This window comes from Saccostrea echinata, unplaced genomic scaffold (assembly GCF_033153115.1).
Source record: "Saccostrea echinata isolate AGI-Se365-2 ecotype Australia unplaced genomic scaffold, CSIRO_AGI_Sech_v1 ptg000028l, whole genome shotgun sequence".
NCBI lineage: Eukaryota > Metazoa > Mollusca > Bivalvia > Ostreida > Ostreidae > Saccostrea > Saccostrea echinata.
This window is the reverse complement of record NW_026889777.1, coordinates 15,351,606-15,375,586: the sequence shown is the minus strand read 5'-3', so window position 1 is coordinate 15,375,586 and position 23,981 is coordinate 15,351,606. Positions and strand designations below refer to the sequence as shown.

The window sequence follows — 23,981 nt, the reverse complement described above, 5'->3', positions numbered from 1 at the left end:
TTAGTGGGAGAGTTTTCTTGTAATTAGCACCTGTTCAATTTCTTATTATAAAATTAAGTAAAGAGAATGTAAAGGGCAATGCTTGTTTCCCTCTCCTTCACTAAAACAGCTGCTAATGAATATTTTATCAACACTGTACCAACAGAAGGAAAACATTTTCATAAGATTTTTTTGGTGCACTGATATGAACTTTGAATATTTCATTGACCTAAAAGCTGGCAGCAACATAAAAAAAAAATCAGTTGTGACATTGTGTCACAAGGAATATGGGTGTCAGCTCTAAGACAATGAACAGAAGAAATATCTGCCAGTGCCAACTCACCTACAACACAAAAGGTGTCAGGTCTTGTACAGAGAGAGAGCTGTCGCCACCTTAATTTGTTTGCAGGCACATGAAACGCTAGACCATTGATGACTTAATTTTGAATGGGGAGAAGGATTCTAGATTCAATCCTAATTCTGTTAATATTTACTCTGTCGGGTCTGTAATGGTACACTGTACAAATTAATGCTATCACCTGCCAATATCAAGTATTGAACCATGTGGAAATCGCTTTCTTCTCTTAATGAGCATTTAACTTAATTACTAATTATAACTAATACTTTGGCACCATAACTAAGTCCTGGAATAAAAAAAATGAATAGAGAAATTAAACATAATTTCAAAGGAATTTTTTCCTCATCAACACGTCCTTATTATTTTTTTTTTTAGAGCATTAAGTTCATGAGAATGAGAAATCTTCATATTTCTCCCAGCACCAACAGAAAGGGAAACAAAGGTCTAGTCTTTTTGTATTGATTCCCATTGAACAAACTATTTAGGGTGAAGGTTTCAAAGAGAACCTTACCATCTCTAAGCAACACAGGAACTTGGATATAAACGAAACCTCTATTGACAAAGACATGAGGAGTATCGAATGCTTCAGATGAAGGTTGTGATGTGCTTTTGTCATAATAAACACACAGTCAGTCAAGAGAACTAAGACACAGAGAATGTTATAGTCTGGTTAATAAATAAATAATTCACATTCTAGTACTTTGTCTCCCACTCCATCCTTATCCCTTTCAAAGCAGAAATGAAATAAATAAAACAAAAGAAATCAAACATTAAAATAATTTTTAAAAAATACCTAGTCATAATATATAAATTTAATTATCATGCACCTTCAAGCTTTTTGAAATGCAAGTAAGTCATTAAAGTGATAAACTCTGGGGATCATGAATTGAACAAACTTGAATTTACACCTAATTAAATATCTGAAGCTTTCACATAAGTTTCATCTTTTCTGGCTCAGTGGTTCTTGAGAAGATTTTTTAATACCCCACCCAATTTTCACTATTTCTTAGTTATCTCCCATTGGAAGAGGTTGTGGAACTTCATTTAAACAACTTGAATCCCCTTCTCCCAAGGATACTCTGTGCTTAGTTTTGTTGAAATTGACCAAGTGATTCTATATGTGAAAAGTTTACAACAACACCAATGATAATGACAATGGACAAAATTTAAATACAAATCTTACTTTAGCTCAGGTAAGCTAAAAGAGTAGGGTCAAGATCAAAGAGAAGGTCAGGATAAGAAATGTTTGCAGCAGTTGAATAGCTCTCATTAGTATGTATCAGCATATGATGTTTGATAAAAATATCTTGAATAGTTCCTTTGAAACTGAGCTGACACAAATTTAAGTATAGAAATATCAAGGAATCTTCAAGGCTAATTTAAATGTTTGATGCACTTGAATAGCTCTTACCAATATGTACTTAGCATATGAAATTTGAAAAAAAAAATAGCTGGAATAGTTTTTTGAAGCTGAGCTAAACACAAATTAAAGAAAAGTGAGGTCAAGGTCAAAGGAAACGTCAAGATCAAAAATGTTGTTCTAATTGAATACCCGTAGCTATAAACAATATGTACAGTATCAGCATATGAAGTTTTAAATATCTTAAATAGTTTCTTTGAAACTATGCTATAAACACAAAGTGTGACAGATAGACAAAAGAAAGGTTGGAAGACATGACAAACACTATTAATTTGTCCCTGCCATATTCATGATGAAGCAGAAAAATGTGTGGAATTATTGTAAATATCAGCTTAACTTGATTAGTTTAGCTTTCTACTGTGTCAATTTTCAAAGTTCCTTTAGTCAAAAACTCGTTAAAGTGATTGATTCAATTTGCATGTACTGGTAATTTTTTTTTGATCTATGACACAACTAAATGCAAATAATGACAATTAACGGTCAAATTAATATGGTCCATTTTATGACATCATAACCTAACATCAAATCAAACAAAAAAATCAAAATCATTCTCTTGACAATATTTTCAAATTATACTCACAAAAATCCACAGGACTATCAGTTTAACTAAGATCCAAACCTCAGATACCATGAAGCAGCTCAGCAAGGCTACTAGTTCAAATGAGTTACATTTATAAACAAGAAAATGTTCATAAAATCCAAAATTTGCAGCTGCATGTAAGATACAACAGCTGAAAGCCGGCTCACTAATAGGCCTGAACTGTAACTGAGGAACTGTGGCAAATAGTATAGATAAAAACATAAATATTACAGATTATCATCTTATATCAAACACTTTAGCTGGCATTGTCGTGCATTATATCCAACTTTCAAAAATGTTTCAGAAATGTTGCAACTTTAGGTTATGTACTACAGCTAGATAATATAAAAGAAAAATGTTAAGTTTTCTTCAAGAATGGCCAAAAAAAAAAAAAAAAAAAAAAAAAAATCAACTGTAAAAACAATATCTGATGAAATATTTCTGCTATGGCAATATCCTGTAAATTATTCTAATGAAAGCTCATATTGTTAAAAGACTGCTTATTTTCTGAGGGGAAAAAATCACAGATGTAGATTCCTCGCTTTAATAGCTCACATCGATGGTTCATCAAAAAAGATTTAATCATCAAAGCCGCATTAATCATGCCAATTTCTTATCCAATTTTTCCTTTGAATTTTGTTAAAATAATATTTACTTAGGTATTTCAAAAGAATATGTAAAATGTAAAGTATAGTTTTCATGAACTTAACAAGTTTTTCTAAGAAATTAAGGCATAAGGATCAGCATTTACAAATGAGATTTAACATGTTAGGAAAATTTCCCTATTCATGCTATTTTATTCATGCATTGTCACTTTCCCAAAAGTCATCACATTGCCCTGAATATTTTTTTATTAAGTATCACTATCATGCTCCTTTTATATTAAAAAGCAAGTGAATTGGAGTATTTAATTTTCCCCCCAAAATTTAATGAAGCTATCAAGTCCCCCTCATCCAACACTATTTGATGCCCTCTCTCCCCCACCACCATTTTTTTTCTGTTCCATGGACTTGAAATTTTTTTAAAATGATTTCTTTTTCATTTCCCTTACTTCTCAAGGTTTTTTCTTAAAGATCATGGACAATGATTTTTTAAAGATAACAATGATATCTATTATATATACATTGTATATATTAAATTATAAGCCTATCACTAGTAATTCGCTTATGTTGACTCCTTGTGGCAAGGTAACGATATAAATCAGACCTTCATCATAAACACTTCACAGCAGTCAATGAAGTGAAAAAATATCATATAGAAAAATATTAGAGCCCAACCACTGCGAATCAAACATCAGGTATTTTAATCGTGATCTTCCTTAATTGATAGCTAATAGAGTTTGGCTCTGAGGGTAGTTCTGAAGTCAGGACCTTACGTATTTCCCACGCTTCTTCAAAAGGTCGGGAGAGGGAACCAGCGTAGCTGCCAGGCAGGGGGAGAGAAAATATGTTTTACATAACTTGCGTATTAATCACAACGTTCTCACCTGGGAAATTTGAATGCAGACATGAGAAATGGCTGGTGTTATCTATCTGTTTCTTGTCTCTCACTCCCCTCTTATTTTCTTTTCTTCTGGGAATGTTTTCTCTAGATTTTTTCTATGTATATCTTGTATACCTGTCTTGTGATAATTTGATTTAATTTCTTTCAGATTCCTCAGAATCATGTATAATGCTGAGACGTAGTAAAATTGCTGTAGACAAAACGACCTCTTTTTTTCCTGGGCCAAATGACGGGAGAAAAAAGAAAGAAAAACATGAAATAAAGGGCGTCAAAAATTTTTTTCTTGCACACTATACTTTCTTCTAATTGTGCATTAATCTCCTTTGCCAACTCTGAATTTAGAACTTTTTTCATGGAATGCCAAAAATGACATTTGTTTTTCATTCTGAATTTTATTTTGGAAACCAAAGGACCGCGGCTCACCTGTTGTTTATGATTTGTATTATCATCACAAGACTTTCACAGACTCTCTCTCCTTAGATCTGCTTGTCTGTATAATTGTAAGCAAGCTCTCTCACATTCCAAAATCATCCTATCTAATGGCAAGTTATAAATATGTGAACTACAGTATCCCAGTGTCTCCTAAGTCAAAACTAAGCAAGCTAGAATCCTTCCACTTTGCCTGGACTTACTGAATTTTCAGGAAAGAGAGAGGGAGAGAGAGAGAGAAGGAGAGAGAGAGATAATAACCATCTCTAACAATATCAGCACATTCCCACTGTATGAAGTCACAATGAGTCAACTCTAAAAACCATGTGTACATCAGACAGGTTAATGCCTGCCCACTAAACCACAAAAAAACTTCCCTGCCAGGCTCCGATTCCAAATACAGGGAGCTTATAAAAACTACGATCGAGATTCCCCACTGTTTCAAATATTTCACTCCTGGTCATTGTATAAAAATGTTGTATAAAAAATGAACTCATTCAAAGACAATTTTTCTTGAATTTCTAAAATCTACTATGTTCACAGTTCAATCAAGATTTTAAGATATTTTAAAACACCCAATTCATATTGCAATACTGTTTTTTAGCTATTCAAAGAAAAAAAACATATTTAACTTATTATCAAATTCAATCCAACTTTTAAAATTTAAACTTAGAGGCAGGAATCAAGGTATTCCTTGAGAATATTAGTACAATTAAATTACAAGAGCATGATGCCAACAATATGTTTATGTTGACAATTTTTAATTTATATTATTGTAAATGTTAATCACATAATTTTTGCGACATCTTTCTTGGAACCATAGTTATTTGGTATTTATAAGCAAGATAAATTTTTCAAAAATTTTTGGTTTTGTTTTGTATCATCTTTAATAAACAAAAAGAAGTGACACTAAAATTTTTGCGAGCATATAGCAATTATGCCAAAAAAAAAGTTCTTGCAAATAAAAGGTGATTTAATTAAGTATACACCAGAAAGCCATCTCAGTAGTTTCAAGAACATAAAAAAACCCACTATAATTTGAAATAAAACACCAATATCAATTGAAAAAGCTAATGTAACAGTTAAAGTTTGATTTGAATGAAAACTGAATATAATCATGATAAAGGGACAATAACTCTGTGAAACTGGACAAAATGTATATAAAATCAAAATGATTCTCTAACTCATCATTTAAATTTCCATGTGCCATGTTAGTATCAAGTAATACAAGGCCTGGCATGAAATGGTAAATTGTGGTAATTTTCAATCTATCCAAGTTTTGGGCCACATTTCTGTTCCTTTAGCTTACTCCAAATCTTTAATAGTGATTCAAGGACGTCTGAAATATATGACTGCCACAACTTAGTGGAGAATACTAACAGACAATTTACAACAAGACACCTTACCACAATACAAAGAAATAAAGTACAAAATCTGTGATTTATTAGAGATGAACATAAAAAACGTTCCATCTTCTGAATTTTCCACCACATAGCTCTCTTTCTACTCAGCAAAATAAAAATATAAAAAAAATAATCACCCATACTGTTCCAATAAAAATGTTTTTTGTAGAGGGGTACAGTGCGGTAATTAGTGCGCTCTTGTGTCAATGGGTCCCTTGTAGTCTTAGCGGGCATATAGAGTTACTTCTAACACTTAAGAAATGGATGACTTTGATCCCTCCCCAGCAATAAACAAGACTTTTGAATTGTTGCCTCTGTGTGGTCTAGCCTCGTAAACTGGGTTACAATTCTCTAAATGCATCATAATCACTTATGAATCTCCATAAATTCCTTGTGAGTGGCATATTTTTTTGTGTCTTAAATGCTATCAATCAAACAAAATTTTGTTAAATTTTTATGTTACCATTTGCTCGTTTCTACTCATACAACACCTGACAAAGAGAATTGAATTTGCTGAACTGATGGGTTTCTATAAGACCACACAGCAATATAAAATTCTCAAAAATTTGTATGATTGTCTGGAACGTAAAACAATGTGAGGAAAATTATGTGTGAATTTTGCTTCAGAGATGAGAATGTTATAAAACAGAATGTCACTATTATATCTCTTTGTTTCCTATATTTTCCTTCCTTCCTTATTCACAAAGGTTTATAATCCTCAAATGGACTAAGTTGATGAGAATATTCTCAAGTCAATCACAGTTCATGCCCCCAACAGGAGGTCTGGTACTCATTCATAAATAATAATAGTGCTCCAAGTCACACTTATTATCAGGTTGCTAACTGGCGACCTATACATTTTTTTAGGTTGTCATTTCAGAATTTCTTATGGATTTAATAAAATTTCAAAATTTGTCGAATTATCGGGAACCAAAATGAGATTATTAAGACTTGTTCTTTGCATCCTCCAAACAATTTTTAAATTATCAAAATAATACTGCATTGTTCTGTTGAAAATCAAATGTGTACCAGTGATTCATTTTGGTCTGTGTCCTGCGTAAATTACGCTTAAATTTTGCTCAGGACGCATTATTTCAATAAATTTGCATCCCAATGGACGCAATAAATTCAAAGAAGGACATTTATTATTTTAAATTACTTCGATATAATCTGATTCAAAACTTGACCAATTGCATCATATCCACATGCTAAGTGATATGCATAAGCAATTTAAACAGTTATGTTTGACAACAGGTCAGATTTTACAATTCACTGTTAAATTGCAGTTAACAGTTAACGAGCAATTATCAGAAAATGATAGCATAGTTTGATTATGTCTACTGTTGAACATTTCTGAAGCATATACTATACCTTTGTATTGAAGCTGTAACCTGTAGTTTAATTTTTTCTTAAGAAGCTAAGAAGTATAAAATTCGATCAACTTTCTTTCTGACTATTTTTCATTTTTAAAAACTTTCTTTACTTCATTTAATAGAACTGATCTGCTTTTGTGCTTTTTATGACGAGATCGTATTTAGGATCTAAAAATAGGAATAAGGTGCACAGTTGACAATATATTATTTTTATGTCACAAAATCATGTATTCTTACTTCCAATTCAATAGTAAAAGTATAGACCATTCAAATCGTCGCAAGCCACGGTTTTGTGTCCATTCTATTTCCACAAACCCGTGGCTGCCTCCTACCAAATTCTCTCGTTCTCGCGACTGAATCATGGAATATTTATTAAGTAACACCAGATTTACCTTGACCAATGAAATCAATCTGTAGCAATTTCTGGTACGCCCATAATGAAATCATGTTTGCTATGCTTGGCAGAATTATTAAAAAAAATACGATAGATCCTGAAGAACAGAGGTGAGTAACATATATTCTAAAATACTTACAAAGTTTTACTTTAAAATACAGGGTTTCGAATGTAGACGTTGTGTGAGAACGCTGAATAGCGTTACTTGTTGAGAAAGGAAATTAGAAACCGAAGTTGATGTACAGCTCGTGGTTATGGTTACATCCAAATACAAGATAGACTGATCATTTTCATTGGTTCTGACTTGAAGCGTCAGATGTTATTCCATTGGTTGAATGTATGTTATTAATATTCATGAGAACGAGAGAAATTTGTAGGAGACAGCCACGGGTTTGTGGAAATAGAATGGACACAAAACCCGTGGCTCGCGACGATGAGACCATTCACAGCTACAATAAAACATTTGCACTTTCATGCAATACCCTTTTATATTTCACCAGAATTTCCTCTATTGAATCTAATATGCAGTACCCTTGGATTTGCACGCATGATTTTGGCATGGGACTCATTGTTGTCATTAAGAGGGGTCCTTTGGACCCATGATAACCATTTTCAAAATGAATCACTGTGTACAACTTCTTTTTTAAGATAAGAGTTTGTGAATGACTGTGCAACACAAAAGTGACCATTTACACCTAAAGACATGATATCTATGACTAAAAACATTTATACAAGCATAACTGCTTGCTTGAAAAGATTCAGGATGTTTAAGTCATAGTCTTATTGAAATCCAAGTCCCCTTTACAGTGACTTATCAATAAACTAGAGGTATCGTGAGGGAGCTCACAAAATCATAACACCCCCCTGCTGCAATTTTGTAAAGTGTCCATTTATAATTTTCAAAATGTGACCTTGAACTTGCCAAAATGATCTTGGTCATAAGTAATCTGTATGTGAAATATGCACATCAATATTTCTCCATTAGAAATCAAGATGTGGTTGTGAAGCACTGATGTTCCCCATATGGCAGCTCATGTTAAAGATTTTCAAAAGTAGGTCAAACTTTCTAAGGTCAAGAAGTAAAAAATGTTGGCACCCAAAGAAATGTCTTGTCACAAGGAATACACATGTGAAATATGAAAGCCCTAGCAACAACTGTTCCGAAGTTATGGCCAAAGATAAATTTTTACAAAAGTAGGTCAGACTTAAAGGTCAAAAAGTTGGTAATCAAAGGTCTTGTCACAAGGGTTACACTTGTGAAATATGAAAGCCCTAGCAACAACTGTTCAAAAGTTAAGGTAAAGATTAAGTTTTACAAAAGAAGGTCAAACTCCAAGGTCAATACCATGAGGTAAAAATATGTTGGTAGCCAAAGAAAGGTCTTGTTACATGTACAAGGAATACACACATGAAATATGAAAGTGCTAGCACCAACCATACAAAAGTTATGGCAAAGGTCAAACTTACTGTAAATCATTTTTAACTTTGATTTTGCATAATTACCAGAAGGTCTGTCCATGAAAATTTCATTCTCACGTTAATTTTTATTAGCAAAGAATATGTAGAGCAATAACCATCATTTGCTTATAATTTAATTTTGTTTGTATTCTAGCCTCTGATTGGTTAATATCCAAAAAGGAACACAAATTATTTCTGTATAACCTGGTTAGGTATGGGGACACACCCCCTTGACAACCAGCTGAATCATCTGTATCCATACAATCCTCTCGTTTCCAGTCCTCGGGATTCATGGAAAATTCCAGATAAATGTACCTTTAATTTGGAAAATTCCAGATAAATGTACCTTTAATTTCAAACAATAATTCGATCTTACCACATGTAACCAAACAATATGGCTTCTAGGCCTATGTATAAGTTTTTACCTCCCCTCGATTCCCATCACTTCCGTTACTTCCGTTGCTATGGTTGTATTATTGAGCGGCAAATTTGAACTAATAAAAAGTAACGAAATTTTACACCCATAGTTATTTAATGATTTTAAAATTAAATTATAAGGAATGACTCTAATTCTTGGCCAAATTAATCGAGTATAACCTGTTTTATAATGTTTTATAATCTGCTTCGCGGATTATAAAGCGTAAACTGACCCAAACCAGGTTATACTCGAATAATTTGGCCAAGAATTAGAGTCATTCCTAAAATAAATACCAAGTAACTATCGCGCAAAAATAAGGTGTCACGAAAATTTGGTGTTCTACAGTAGGCTAAAGCTTTACAAAAGAAGGTCAAACTCCAATGTTAAAGTCATGCAGTCAGAAACGTTGGTAATCAAAGAAAGGTCTTGTCACAAGGAGTACATTTGTGAAATATGAAAGCCCTACAACAATTTTTCAAAAGTTATGGCCTACGTTAAAGGTTTTGTGAATACATTGTGAACCTGACATAAACTTTTTACTTTTTCTGCCAGTGACCTTGAACTTGCCAAAATTACCTTGGATCAAGGTTATGGCATACCTTCAGCTCATGAATAACCTTTGTTTGAAATTTCAACTTCCAGTACTAATCCATTAGAGATTAATGAACTGGACACAATTTTTTTTTTAATTTTCTGCCAGTGACCTTGATCTTGTGAGAATAACTGGTTCAAGGACACACCTTCAGGGAATATGTAATATTTGCGTGAAGTATGAACTTCCAATGTTTTTCCTTTTGAAAGTTAGCTGGACTACACACAATAAGTGGTTTACAATAAAGAGGCTTGACCAGGGACATCTGAAACAAATTAGTTGACAAGAATAAAGTCTCTTAAGGAGGCTGGGGGGTCAACAAATTAACCACAAATTAACCACCAGATTTAACTTAATTTTTTAGATATGATATCTTAAGCTGTCAACTATCATTTGGCAAAGAAAAATTTCAAAAATTTTAGTTTTAAAATTTGATCATTTTCTATATCTTCATATGGAGCTCTTCTTCTAAAGGAGATCAATATAGTCTAAAAATGGCCACAACCCCCCAGCCTCTTTAAAGTGAATGGTGTCATTTTAAAGTAGGCTAATGACTGATATATTTTAACAAAATACAAGCTTGAAGTGGGGGGGGGGGGGGGCTGAAATTGAGTTAGTTACCTTGTGGAAAGAAAAAGAAGGGGGTGATTCAACAATACGAAACAAGTGCCTGTGTCAGTAACCAACCTTATAACTAATATCAGAAACACAATTTAAGATGACCATCTCTCATCTTAGATCAATTTACCAAACAGTTTTTACATCAACTTAATCTGCTGAACTATCACTTTCCTCAGCATTACTCCTCTCTTACAGTACTTATAAGTTCCACATGTTGGAAACACATCAAAGGGGAAGTAACTCTTCAAAGAAAAAGTGTAATTCTTTTGAACACACCATTTTCAAAATTATTTATATTTTTCAAATAACCAGAGTATTGTCACAAAAGTGTATATCTGTACTGTGTATCTAAGTAATTCAGTTGTTATAAAGTATTCCCTTGATAAACTATAGATTACTTTAAAATACTTTTGAACCAATTGGAGTTTTCTCTTGTCATTTTCAGGCAATAACTGCTACAATTCTATTTCTCAGTAGATTCGTGATAATTAAAATTGTTTAAATAACCATAAAGTTTTCAAATCAATAAAATAATTTTCATCCCTAATAGTTTTCTTTAATGTATTTTGTACCTCCTAAAAATGAAAAAAAAAAAAATCAGAAAAAAAACCCACACACATGCATCAAATTATTTCCCGAACGTCAGGTTATGATACACATCAAGGATATGACAAAGTAAAGCTGGCATCCGATGAACAAGTCATTAAGATAACATCATATACATGTCATTGTAAACCTGACATCAGGTAGTAAGTATTAGGAAACTGACATTACGACTTGACATTATGACTAGTAATTGTAAAAGCTGACATCATGATGACATACATTTTTATCATTATCATGATTATAGTTCAATGGAAATCATGAAACTGACACCATGACATATACTGTGAAATCACAAAATTTTGTGAAGGTTTTTCATTGATTTCATGGTGTGAAGAGAACCATAAATTCATATCCTCCATGAAATGTTAGAATTTAAGACTAAAGTTTACTTCTCACTTCTTCAACCATGAAATTGAATTCCCACAATATTTTTTCCTTAAACAATTTAATTTAACAAGGCCAAGTCTAACTCAAGTGTACATGACTTTGTGCAGCTTTTTAATTTCATGCAGTCGTATGTGCAACATTACATATAAGAGATGTGGGAAGGGGGGTGTTTTAAAAATATTTTCCGTCTTCTGTTAATTTTTATAGTGAAAAATGCTAAATTTACCAAAATTAAAGAGTTATATCTCTTTGTTTTCCCAAATAAGCCATGTTTTATGAAAATTCACATAAATATCTATATAAATATGAAAAATCATTCAAATATGCTAACTTTTGAAATTTGACTTGGAGGTAGGCGGGAGAACAATACTATCGTTAGCAGTTCTTTGAAAATGTTTTGATGAAAACTATTTGAGTTATTGTACAAGAACAAATGTGTTGATAGACGGACTGAGAGACGGACAATGTGAATCCTATAAGGCTCCGACATTTCATTATTAAAACATTACTATAGTGTAAACATATCACTACAAGACCGACTTTACATGTACATGCCATTATCAAACTGACCTTCTCTTCTGTGATGGACTCCTCAAACACATCTGCCCATTTAACATGTTTCTGAAATGAGTGAAAAAAAACCTTGAATGTGCAACATATTTTATAATTCTGGATGAATAAAAAAAAATTACATATGATGAGCTGGCAAGAGAAGCAGCAGAAGTGTAACATGTGAACTTCAAGATTTATCATGGAAAAATATATCTTAGAAAGCAATATTTTAGTAATAATTTTTTCAAAAGAAGAACACTCAGCTTATGAAATGAGATTTCAAATATTATGTATTTATCCCATGTTTACCCCATTATCCCGTGGATATGACTCATTGGATAATTTTTTCATAATCCACAGTTGTGACGTCACAATGGTTTTTGCGTTAGCGCGATGAAGTAAAATAAAGTGGAGTCCTATATAAAACAGTGTAAAACATTGGTTGTGAAGTATTAAACATGGGATAAAAAGAATCTCCCATGATTTGTAGTTGGATATGACTTTTATCCAACTCGTTGTGTGTTTTTATCCCCTCGCCAAGGCTCGGGGATAAAAAACACACAACTCGTTGGATAAAAATCATATCCAACTACAAATCATGGGAGATCCTATATATATGTCACTTGTGGGGCAGTGTTAAAAAAGATCAACTTAAATGTATGTAATGACAGTGAAGAAAATGGGTTATCTACTAGTCAGGGGCAAACATAATACAGATGACTCTCGACGGCTCGAACTCCGATCTCTCGAAGTTCTCGATCTCTCGAAGTGAACCTCCGGTCCCGTTTTTTTCCACTATATAACTAAGCAAATTTACTCCTGATCTCTCGAACTCCCAATCTCTCGAAGTTCTCTATCTCTCGAACCAAGACCTGGGTCCCGTTATTACACATATTTCATTGTTTTTTACTCTCTATCTCTCGAGTTTTGATTGCGCATGTATACATGTAAATCAAGTGTAAAATTAATTCAGCTTGGACTTATCTGGGTAGCAGTGAACGCCTGGGGCTGGGATGGACCTGTTAATTGGGTGTTTACATAGATGATACTACACCTGTGAGTCGTCCGAGTGTTGATATAATTAATTGGTTAGTTGGTAAATTATAAACAAATCACTTCACAACTTATTTTGACTGGACGAGATGATAATTTTGAGAAAATAATTTAGGGACGTGTCAGTAATTTTCCATAGATTATGAACTTTAATATTATTAGAGTCTACACAATCCCAGTTTGGCAAACATTGCACAAGAAATCCTATCTCAAGAATTGTATACCGATTATGAGCAATTTTGTGAAGGACCGATCAAGCCCGCGCCCGGGTTTCATGTTATCATGAGATGAAAACAAATAAATATTGAAACTTAATCATTTTATTTATTCAAAATATGATCATTGTTGTTGAAATCAAGTAAATTACCTGTAAAATACGAATGAAAACGTGTAATGATGATAATGACATTATCAACATACACTTCCGGTATGTATAATAGTAGAACAATGATGATCGGAACTGAAAACTCTGGATTTTATTCATTTTCCATCTCTCGAACCCCCCGATCTCTCGAACTTTTCTTACGGTCCCTTGAACTTCGAGAGATCGAGAGTCACCTGTACCAGGTTTGATATCTATCAGATCTCAATATCATTAAGGTAATTTACTTCTTAGAGGGTGTCAAGTGTAGTGAGTGTACCAAGTTTGCAAGCAAATGATTCTCAAGATATGTTCCTTTATCAAGAGTAGATTGACCTTTGATCTTGTGACCTCAAAATCAATAGAAGTACCAGTGCACCAAGTTTGCTATCTGTCAAGGAAATAATCCTCAAGATATTGAACAGTCAGTATCTTCCTATGTCTAGTTGGACTCTTGACCTTGTGACCTCAAAATCAACAATGGTCATTTACTCAAGGAAAACCAATGTACCAAATTTGATGTTTTTCAAGCAAAGGGTTCTCAAGATATTGAGTGGTCAATATTGAGATATTGAGTGGCCCTTCCAAAAATAATCAGGAATTTTGATGCTTTTTACGTAGGTCAACCATTACCTGACCAGGTCCATATAGTCACAAATAGACCTCATCAAAAGTCAATAATTGTATAATGTCTGGTTTGACTCTTGACCTTTTGACTCAATATCAATAGGGGGTCATCCTTACCTTAAAGAGAACCAAAATACCAAGTTCAATGTCTGTCTAGCAAAGGTTTCTGAAGATATGCGGACAGTATTTTCAGTATTACATACAATACTCTATAACAGTTACATGTATGCGCAGTATTCATACATTGTCCACATCACTGATATGAATGCTCTCAGATACCAGTTACTATATTTCCTGTCAGTTTTTTATGACGGAAAAAATAGTAATGTCAAAAAGAGCTTATTGGAATAATTTTATTTTTAAAATTACAATGGCTTTCTCATAAGATTTTTTTACTTGTTTTACCTCCTGGGTCTGAAACCCTAAAAAGCAAATTCAAAGTCAAGGTCAGAAATGAAAGTTCTTGTCACAAGAAATAAACATGATCTGAACTTATGGGCAAGGTTAAAGGTCAAGTTTTTCAAAAATAGGTCAATCTTGAAGGTCAAGGTCATAAAGATAACAATAAAGGCACTCAAGGAAAGGTCTTGTCACAAGGAATACATGTGAAATATGAAAGCCCTAGCCCCAACCTTCTAAAGTCATGGGCAAGGTTAACGTTTCCCTGTACAAATAGACAAAAACAAACCAAAAACTATATGCCCCTGAACCTCCAATTAAGGGGCATAAAAATACATTGCATTCTGTTTGTATATATAGTCACCTGTTCTCCAGGTTTCTTTGATGGTCCCTCTCCCAGAATGCCACATTCATTTCTTAGCACCCTTCTTGCCTACAAAATGTTAAAGATTAAAATCATACCGTATTTGGTTGAATATAATATGCACTTTTTTCCTAGAAAATGTTTTTGTGAGAAAGGGGTGCCTATTTTACACCACAACAGGATTTTGATAGTTTTTTCTTTCAGATGAAACACGGCTACAGTATCACACGGACATATCGTAGTATAACCTAGAGACATGGGCAATTTCTTGTTGTTTATCGCTGTATTTAAAACTTCGGAAAATTGTTGGAACGTAGGCTTGTTGAAAATGTTATGTTCATAATCTGTTGATAATGATAATCTGTTGTTAAATGATAATAAAAACAAGTTACAATTAATTTGAGCTGCATATTCATCATCTCCATTTAGGCCGCCATTGACGATGTTATTTATAGACGTTCATGCATTCCTTTGCCACTTGCTTGCGTAATCATAGTACACATGTACCTAATCAGACACTCGGTTGGAAAAACAAATAATTGAGCAACTTTATAATGAAATACAATAAATCAACATTTATTTGGGTTTTTAAATAACGCGGTGAAAATTCATTTCAACATAAACACCCCAGTATACCATTGCATACTATATGTCTCAATCGAAGCCAATGTTGTGAACACGTGCACTTGTCACTTGATCTGAACACCCCTCCAGGCAAATAAATTGTCTACCAACTCCTAAGCATTGTTTTTACAGTTAGAGCACTGATTATTTACTGCCCTTATTAATGGCTTTGATCGTTTTCTTTGTTAAAATTCGGGGGTCGATTTTTAGCCTTTGTACAGTATCTATGAACTTGTGTTGATTACGACACATTAAAGGTGCTTAGACACAGATTTGAAATTAATATTTTCTCAAATTTTCTGTATAATATCACGACTTATATATTGCAATAGCATTTCACACGAAAATATAATTAAAAACTTATTTTATCTGGAAATTATTGGAACTACGAATTCCTGGACGCGTTTGATTAACACATCCTTGCACTTTCACAAATTTTATCTTTATCCTTAATATTTAAGAAAAGAAGCTATTTTTTGTGTATTAATGAAAAACATTACATCTATAATCCAGAAAATTCAGAGTAGAAATGTGTGAAAGCAAACCCCCTCACTAATACCGTCAGCCCGTGCTCAGTGCTGTGTACAGAGTTTAACAAATTGATTACACCCGTGAAACGTAAACTGTTTTTGTAAACAGGGCACGAGCTCTGTTATTGTTAATGTTTACGATTCACCGGGTGTGTTCAATTGTTAAAGTCTGACACCACACACCACTGAGCACGGACTGACAATACTGTGAGTGGGTTTTGCTTTCGAACATTTCTACTCTGATTTTTTCTGGATTATAGTTTTAATATTTTTCATTAATACACAACAAAATTGCCATTTTTCTTAAGTATTAAGAATAAAATTAAAATTTGTGAAAGTGCAAGGATGTGTCAATCAAACGTGTCAAGAAATTTGAATGTAAAAAAAAGACAACATTACTGCTTGGTCAATTTTTTGACAGCGTATAATACAACTGAATTGCGTTTTTCCCCAAATTTTCAAGCCAAAAAAAGGGGTGCATATCTTACACAAATGCGTATTATATTCCGCCAAATATAGTATATGTACATTTTATGTGAAGATTATATTTATCTAATTGAATGAAAACCCACAAGAGGGTCATAAGCCACTATGCTCACTTGAGTCACCTTGGCTCTGATGCTTTTAGGGAAAAGATTTTTGATTTTCCCTATGTTCCTCTGAAAAAAATTTAACCCCTTCTGTGGCCTCAACCTAACCCCTAGAGTAGGAGTGAAACGGTTCACCGCGGTATCGATGCACCGCGGTATTTTTTCTCGGTTTGATACACGGTGCAAAATCTCTAATTTTCGGTTCGGTTCATTTTTCGGTCGGGATCGTTATTCAGTCGGGTTTGGCATAAGGTATAACACGTTACTCAGTATAAATAAGTGTAGAAAACGTAAATTTTTGATGACTGATAGCTTGTAAGATAATTTTTGACAGTCAAATAATTTTAATCAATTTCTTCTAGTCAATTTGCAAATAAAATTCGTAAAATAGGTGACTAGATTTAGAAAAAGAAAGCATAAAACAACGTTGAATTTGTTTCCTTCTATCAAAATGTATCGTATCGAAAATAACCGAACCGAGACAAAATTATGCAATACGTATCGAACCGTGAAGGAGGTGTACCGTTTCACCCCTACCCTAGAGTCATTACTTAAACAAATTCTTTTGGGTTTGTTGTGTCGAAGATTTTTAAAGATTTTGAATTTACAGTATGTAATGAAGCTTTAACATAAGTTTGATTTTTTCTAGCCCAGTGGTTCTTAAGATTTTTAAATGACCACATCCAATTTTCACTATTTCTTAAGTATCTCTCCTTGGAAGAAGGTATGGTGCTTCATTCGAACAAACTTGAATCCCTGGAGAGCCCTGGCAGGCTAGACAGACTGTGATCAGAAAAGTTCACTTGAGCCTTTGACTTGAGTGAGCTAAAAATACATTTAAATTCTCTAAATAATGAATCGTGTCCCACAAAGTCTGTGGATTCTTTACCTCACTTTTGGTGGCACTTTTAATGAGGTCCGGCACAGGGCCCTTAGCTGGGGTCCTCCCTAGGGGAAACACAGTCGGTGCAGGTGATGAAGCTAATGAAACAATTATACATGATTTTTTTTAGACAAATATCTCTCACGTTTATTTTTAGAGAGAGAGAGAGAGAGAGAGAGAGAGAGAGAGAGAGAGAGAATCCCAAATTAAAAAAAAAACAAACAAGAATTCTGTGAGCCAATGCTCACTAGTAATACCCCCGCTTTGATGTGACTATACACTCTGATGTGAATGTACACAAGTTCAGCTACGGACAGACACAGGGATAAACAGGAAGTTGACATCAGATTGACAATGGATTCAAACAAAAATAAATCCCACCATATGGCATGCCTAAACAAACAGTGTGCTAAAATTTCATACATCTGTAATGAGTAGTTGCTGAGAAAAGTGCGACAAAAATTTGTTATGTATGGTACAGACAGACACACAGATAAACAGGAAGTTTACACGGGATTTGTACAAAAATGAATCCTACAGTCCCTGAAACGTTCTACTTTCCCATTTTTCCGTTCGCTCACCATTCGTTCAGCGTTCGTTCACCGTTCATTCACCGTTCACAGTTTTGCGTTCTGCGTTCACCGTGCACTCGCGTTCACATAGCGTTCAGCGTTCGCTCTCCGTTCGTTCACTTTGCGTTCACCTTGTGTTCAGTGTTCACTTTTCGTTCAGTCTTCAGTGTCATTCGGAACTCCGAAGTGAAAGGACTTATCTTTTTTGTAACTAAGGATTTACGGGATTTTTTAATTTAATAATTAACATATCGTGTTTAAAGAATCGTTATCTCATTGGAAAAAATATCCATAATATTCTAACATTATTTTTTTTTATTACTCAAACTTTGCTGTAAGGTTATTTATTAATCTACTCTGGGAAATAAATGTTGTTATAAATATGTACCTACATGTATGTAGAACGATGCTGAAAATTTTAATTGAAATACGGGCGATATCTAGATACATCAAGCACTGCAACATTTTGTTGTTATGTTATAGACGACAAATCGTTAATGGGGAGATAATTATCCAAGATAATTAAGTTACAAACTGCAGCAAAATTACAAAAATATTTATTTCTAACACTGCAGCAAAATTACGAAAATATTTATTTCTATTAAAACTCTTTTTTTTTTCAATTACTACAGAAATACATGATAGAACTAGTTCTGAAAATTATACATAGTAATGCGGATATCTTGTTAATTAAATATCTTTGGAGCGAATTAAATTGATAGTGTGGTTATTAAAATATTTATTTTAAATGTAATACACTACAGATTTTCTCTACTATATAAAGTCTATAGTTATAGAGAAAATAAATTCTTCCTTCACTGTAACTTTACATGTATATGTTTGCCATTCGATATGATTAAGAGCCCCCCTTTTTTTCCTCCTACATGTAAATCAGTTACTTAGTCAGTATTTCCAGTATATTTTATAAACATTTAAAAAGGAGTTAATGTGTTTTGTACCACAAAAATTTCAGTCTAAAAAAATGCATCTAAAAAAGTCATTAAACAATAGAAGTTCAAAATATACACGTGTCGGCGGTGGTATTTTAAATTGGCAGAGAGTATGTTTCAAATTGAAGTGTTAATGCCCAATGTATTTTAATTATTTATTTATATAAAATTGTTGGAATCAAATCTAGAAATAATTTTAAAAAATTAAAACTTGTTGGAGATACTAGCACTTCGTCTTAGGTTTGACGAGACTTTCACACCTGCACAGAGTCGAATGATTTTGATTGACAGGACAAACACGTGGACTTCGTGTGAACTTGAAGCAGGAAAAAAAAACCGAGTGAAAAAAAGAAATGAGTATGACAAAACAAATGGATATGTTGATAAAAAAGTTTTTTTCATTGCCTGATATATTTAGAAAAAATGAAGATTTTTTGTTTAATATCAGTACAAACATTTGGTGAAGCCTGAAAGGGGGGGGGGGGCTAAAACGGAATCTCTCTCTCTCTTTCTCTCTCTCATTTGTCTTTTTGATAAAAACTATGACAGCATATTGCTTAAATATCAAGTTCTGAAAGTTTAATCTATAACAAAATTATGAATATGTATGCCTCTTTGTATAATCTTGTCCGAGTATAATAACGGGGAAATGTCTACAGGTACATGTACATGTAGAAGTTTGCTTAATAAATAGAGATGTCACAAAAAATATTATTCCAGTAAAAATGTAAAAAGGGGATGTATTTATGCAGTACGTCCACAGACCTTTGTTCACTTTTTTTTTTTTTTTTTTTTTTTTTTTTTTTTTTACACGGAATCGCCTTGGCACGGAAATACATATGAATGGGTGTTACAACCGTTATAATTCATTCTATAAATCAGAAGTTTTCTCTTATTTGTACTGGGGTTTTTTATCAAATAAGACTAAACATATTGATTTTCAATCTAAAATATTTTTATCTTTTTTATACTACAGCATTCAGTAACAATTACAATGTATTGCAGCGATAAAACTCGTGTGATTAAAAAGTTGAATTTAAACATCATACAGGTAAAAAAAAAAACAAAACATTAGCTTTACTTAATGTGCATGTATCGTCTTTAATTTCTTAGGACAATTTTGTAGCATTCATTTTATTTATTTCTCCATTAATTTGTTTATTTATTTATTTTTTGGCACGTGACATTAGAATACAAAAGAAAAGTTTCAATCAAGGAAAAGATCAGGGGGATTCCGAATAAATCGTTCATCTTGCGTTCATCGTTCGTTCACCGTTCACTTTGCCTTTGCGTTCCGTTCGCGTTCTGCGTTCGCTCACCGTTCAGCGTTCACACATCGTTCACCAAGTTGCGTTCAACGTTCACACATCGTTCACTCACCGTTCGCTCTGCGTTTGTTCACCGTTTGCTCACCGTTCAGGTGGGAAAGTAGAACGTTTCAGGGACTGTACCATATGACATGGCTAAACAAAGAGTGTGCTAAAATTTCAAGCCTCTGCAATGAGTAGTTGCTGAGAAAAAAGCAACAAAAATTAGTTATGTTTGGTACGGACAGACACACTGATAAACAGGAAGTTGAAATCGGATTCATACAAAAATTAATTCCACCATATGACATGCCTAAACAAACAGTTTGCTAAGATTTCAAGCCTCTGCATTTAGTAGTTGCTGAGAAAACTGCAACGACAATTAGTTATGTATGGTACAGACAGACACACAGATAAACAGGAAGTTGACATTGGATTTGTATAAAAATAAATCCCACCATATGGCATGCCAAAACAAAGAGTGTGCTAAATTTTCAAGCCTCTGCGAGGAGTAGTTGCTGAGAAAACTGTGACCAAAATTCGTTATGTATGGTATGGAAAGACGCATGAAAAAACAGGAAGTTGACATCAAATTCATACAAAAATTAATCCCACCATATGGCATGCCTCAACAAAGTGTGTGCTAAAATTCCAAGCCTCTGTGATGAGTAGTTGCTGAGAAAACTGTGACGAAAAATGTTACGGACAGAGAGACAGACACACAAGGGTAAAACAGTATACCCCTCTCCTTCAGAGCGGGGGTATAACTAAACCTTCACAAGTTATCTCAATATGATAGAAACTGAAAAATTCTAACCTGCTCCTATCAATAGTTTTCCAGTCCTGGGACCTGCTCTGTACTCAGATAATCTCACATTCCCAAACACTGAGTTCCTTGAGCTTGTCATGGCGTCATAGATTGATGGTCTTTCCTGAAATTTACAGCATTAAAATCACTTTTATATACCTGTAGTGTTAGGGTGCTCAATAAAATCACACAGACCACTTTTTTCCTGTGTTATGACAACCAGCTTGACCTCCCTGTCAGTTGCAGGAACTTTTACCATAAATTTTCACTGTTCATAATCTGATAATAGTATGTAATCAACAGTATTCTTTATAATAGGTCCTTCTAAAAGGGAAAACATCTCTTTATTGGATCCCTTACACTTCCTACAAAGACCATTATGTACTGTTAACTAACTTTCATTTGTGTGCAAGAAATATCCACATGTTTGTGACCTTCATTTACTTGTAAATATTTTTTGATAGTCATTTATCAAGTAAAATATTTCCTTAATCATGGAAATTAATTGTCAGAAATTGATTTCAAACAGAGGAATCAGAAATAAGAGCTGTTGCTGATGAGAACTGGTTTGACAGGAGGGCAAAGCCTAAGACAAGTTACCTCAATAGCAGTACCTCCGACAGATGTCATTGTATATAATATACCTAGTAGTGTATTAGCCCTGATACAAGCATATTGGACTAGGTGAGACAGCATCTGGGAACTAGGGCTTTCTGGCCCTCAGGACAGTAATTGAGATAAGCACATGCCCTGTGCCATAGTCGCATTAAATTAAATAATGGCACATTGCTATTAAAAATGCTGCGCCCTTATGGTCATCATCACACATACTTCTAAACTTTGAGCTTTTCCCCACAGGCTTGTGATCTCTTTTGCTACAATGCTTTAACAATTGCCATCATATTTACGCTTGTTACACATATTACCTGTCTTATGACTGGTCCTCCCAGGGTTTTTCTGACAGGGGCAGTAACTCTGACGGGGGTCAGTCCTTCACTGTTGATGATATTTCTCATTGACTGAGGATCCACCTCAAACTCCTCAGCTAAAAACATTATATCACATTACTTTTAACACACCATACAATCTAGCTGCAATAATGTAGCCCTCTCCGATTTTTTTTAATCTGATATTTTCTGGAGAGGGCTACAATTCCACTGCATCTCCGTAATGGTGCAAATATATTTTTTAGATATGGGCGAATGCAGGCAAAATAAATTGTTTTTGCATTCAACTTACTTCCAATAAGACGGAATTTTTATTCACAATCAACATCATAGCCCTTAATGAGCGAAAACCAAGTAAAATAAATCTGCGTGTTTACCAGTCGTTCTCTTCAGCAGCCATGATAGTTCTCGCGTGATGTACAGAGACTTGCGCTTGAATTTTAGAATCACTTGATAAAGTAAATGTCAGTGTTGATAAATCTTTGTGTGGTATGACATCACTAAACATCGATAAATAAAAGCATTCCATGTGATTTTTTTTTTCATAAACAGTGATATTTATGCTTAAAATAAGGGAAATCCTAAACGATCCGCTCCCCTAGATCCCGATTTCTCATTGGTTGTCCCAAAATAAAATCGATCAAGGTCAGTAAACATGGCGGATAAATTCAAGTTGTGATGTTGACATACACAAAAAATAACCGATATATGGATTGTTCTGTATATTTTTGGATCAACTCATGTCTTGCATAACTACATTTTATGAGTTCAGGTAAGATATGTTAATAAAATACCCACTTACTGATAATTTGAGCCGAAATCTGTGCGGTAGTGAATCACTCCCGCACTCGCACCATTACGGAGATCCTAAGGAGTTGTAGCCCTCTCCCAAAAAAAAAAAAAAAAAAAAAAAAAAAAAACGGGAGAGGGCTACATTATTGCAGCTACATACAATCCATCCACACCATATACACAGAAAATTTTTAATCAATATTCTTTTGCTTCATTTGAAATTGAATATTTCTTTAAAGTTGATATAAATTTTACTATTTTTTTTTTTTTGCTCAAACATGAGTTGTCCTTCTTGCCACAGTGGATATAGAATTTTTGATTTATTTTGCAGGAGTTAGATTTTCGATTGCATGAGCTTGGGAGTCCATTTTTAAAACCAAATGAGTGCCAATATCTACCAACACAGTTCAAAAATGTCTTTGTTTAATTGCATGGACACATGTTTCTCAAATTGTTACAGAGTCTATTATCTCATTGTTTTTAGATAGATAACTGAACAATAATTTGCTGTGAAGACTTTTTTCTGTCAGAATGGGAATGTAATTTTCAAAGATTGCTGAGACCTATTTTTTATTCGTAACCAGGATCCCTATTTTTTATGTTTGTAATTCTGTACTCTATAGATTTGTTATGTTCGTGATTCTGTACTGACTGTAACTCACCCAGTGACTGGGGTTGCTGCTCCACCTGTTTTCTAAGGTTGTTTTGGGGAGGGTCTCGGCAAGCTTGTGTAGCTCTCTGTACAGGACTGCTTGGGGGACCTAAAATAGTCAAATACTTGCACCTACTAGTATCTCAATACTAGTACTTTCATTGATCAGAAAAACAAACTGGGAATCTTTAAATTCATATTCAGTAACAAATATCATTTGTAAAATTGTACCTAGACCTATGCTCTTTATCATGTCCAATTGACAAGATTTTACGAAAAATCAAAAACTAGATTTACCTCAATTTATATTTTTACAGCAGTTTCATTTCATAATTTCATAACTGATGTCACATGACTGTGGCAATTAAATTAAATAGATTGGAAGGTAACAACTTTCAATATTTACATTTGCTGTGTTATACTTAAACCATGAAATTGATTTGAATGGA

General features: G+C 33.6%; 1 protein-coding gene across 1 annotated transcript in view; it reads right to left on the bottom strand.

Annotated features, from left to right (window-relative positions):
• The window catches only part of LOC133194168 (uncharacterized), a 59,224-nt gene that overhangs the window by 26,028 nt on the left and 9,215 nt on the right, over nt 1-23,981 (bottom strand). The window contains exons 8-13 of the mRNA XM_061330167.1: nt 23,543-23,641; nt 22,068-22,186; nt 21,151-21,265; nt 17,511-17,602; nt 14,878-14,946; nt 12,092-12,142 (exon numbers count right to left, since the gene is read on the bottom strand). Coding sequence (XP_061186151.1) covers nt 12,092-12,142; nt 14,878-14,946; nt 17,511-17,602; nt 21,151-21,265; nt 22,068-22,186; nt 23,543-23,641 — 545 coding nt within the window. The remainder of the gene's footprint in view (nt 1-12,091; nt 12,143-14,877; nt 14,947-17,510; nt 17,603-21,150; nt 21,266-22,067; nt 22,187-23,542; nt 23,642-23,981) is intronic.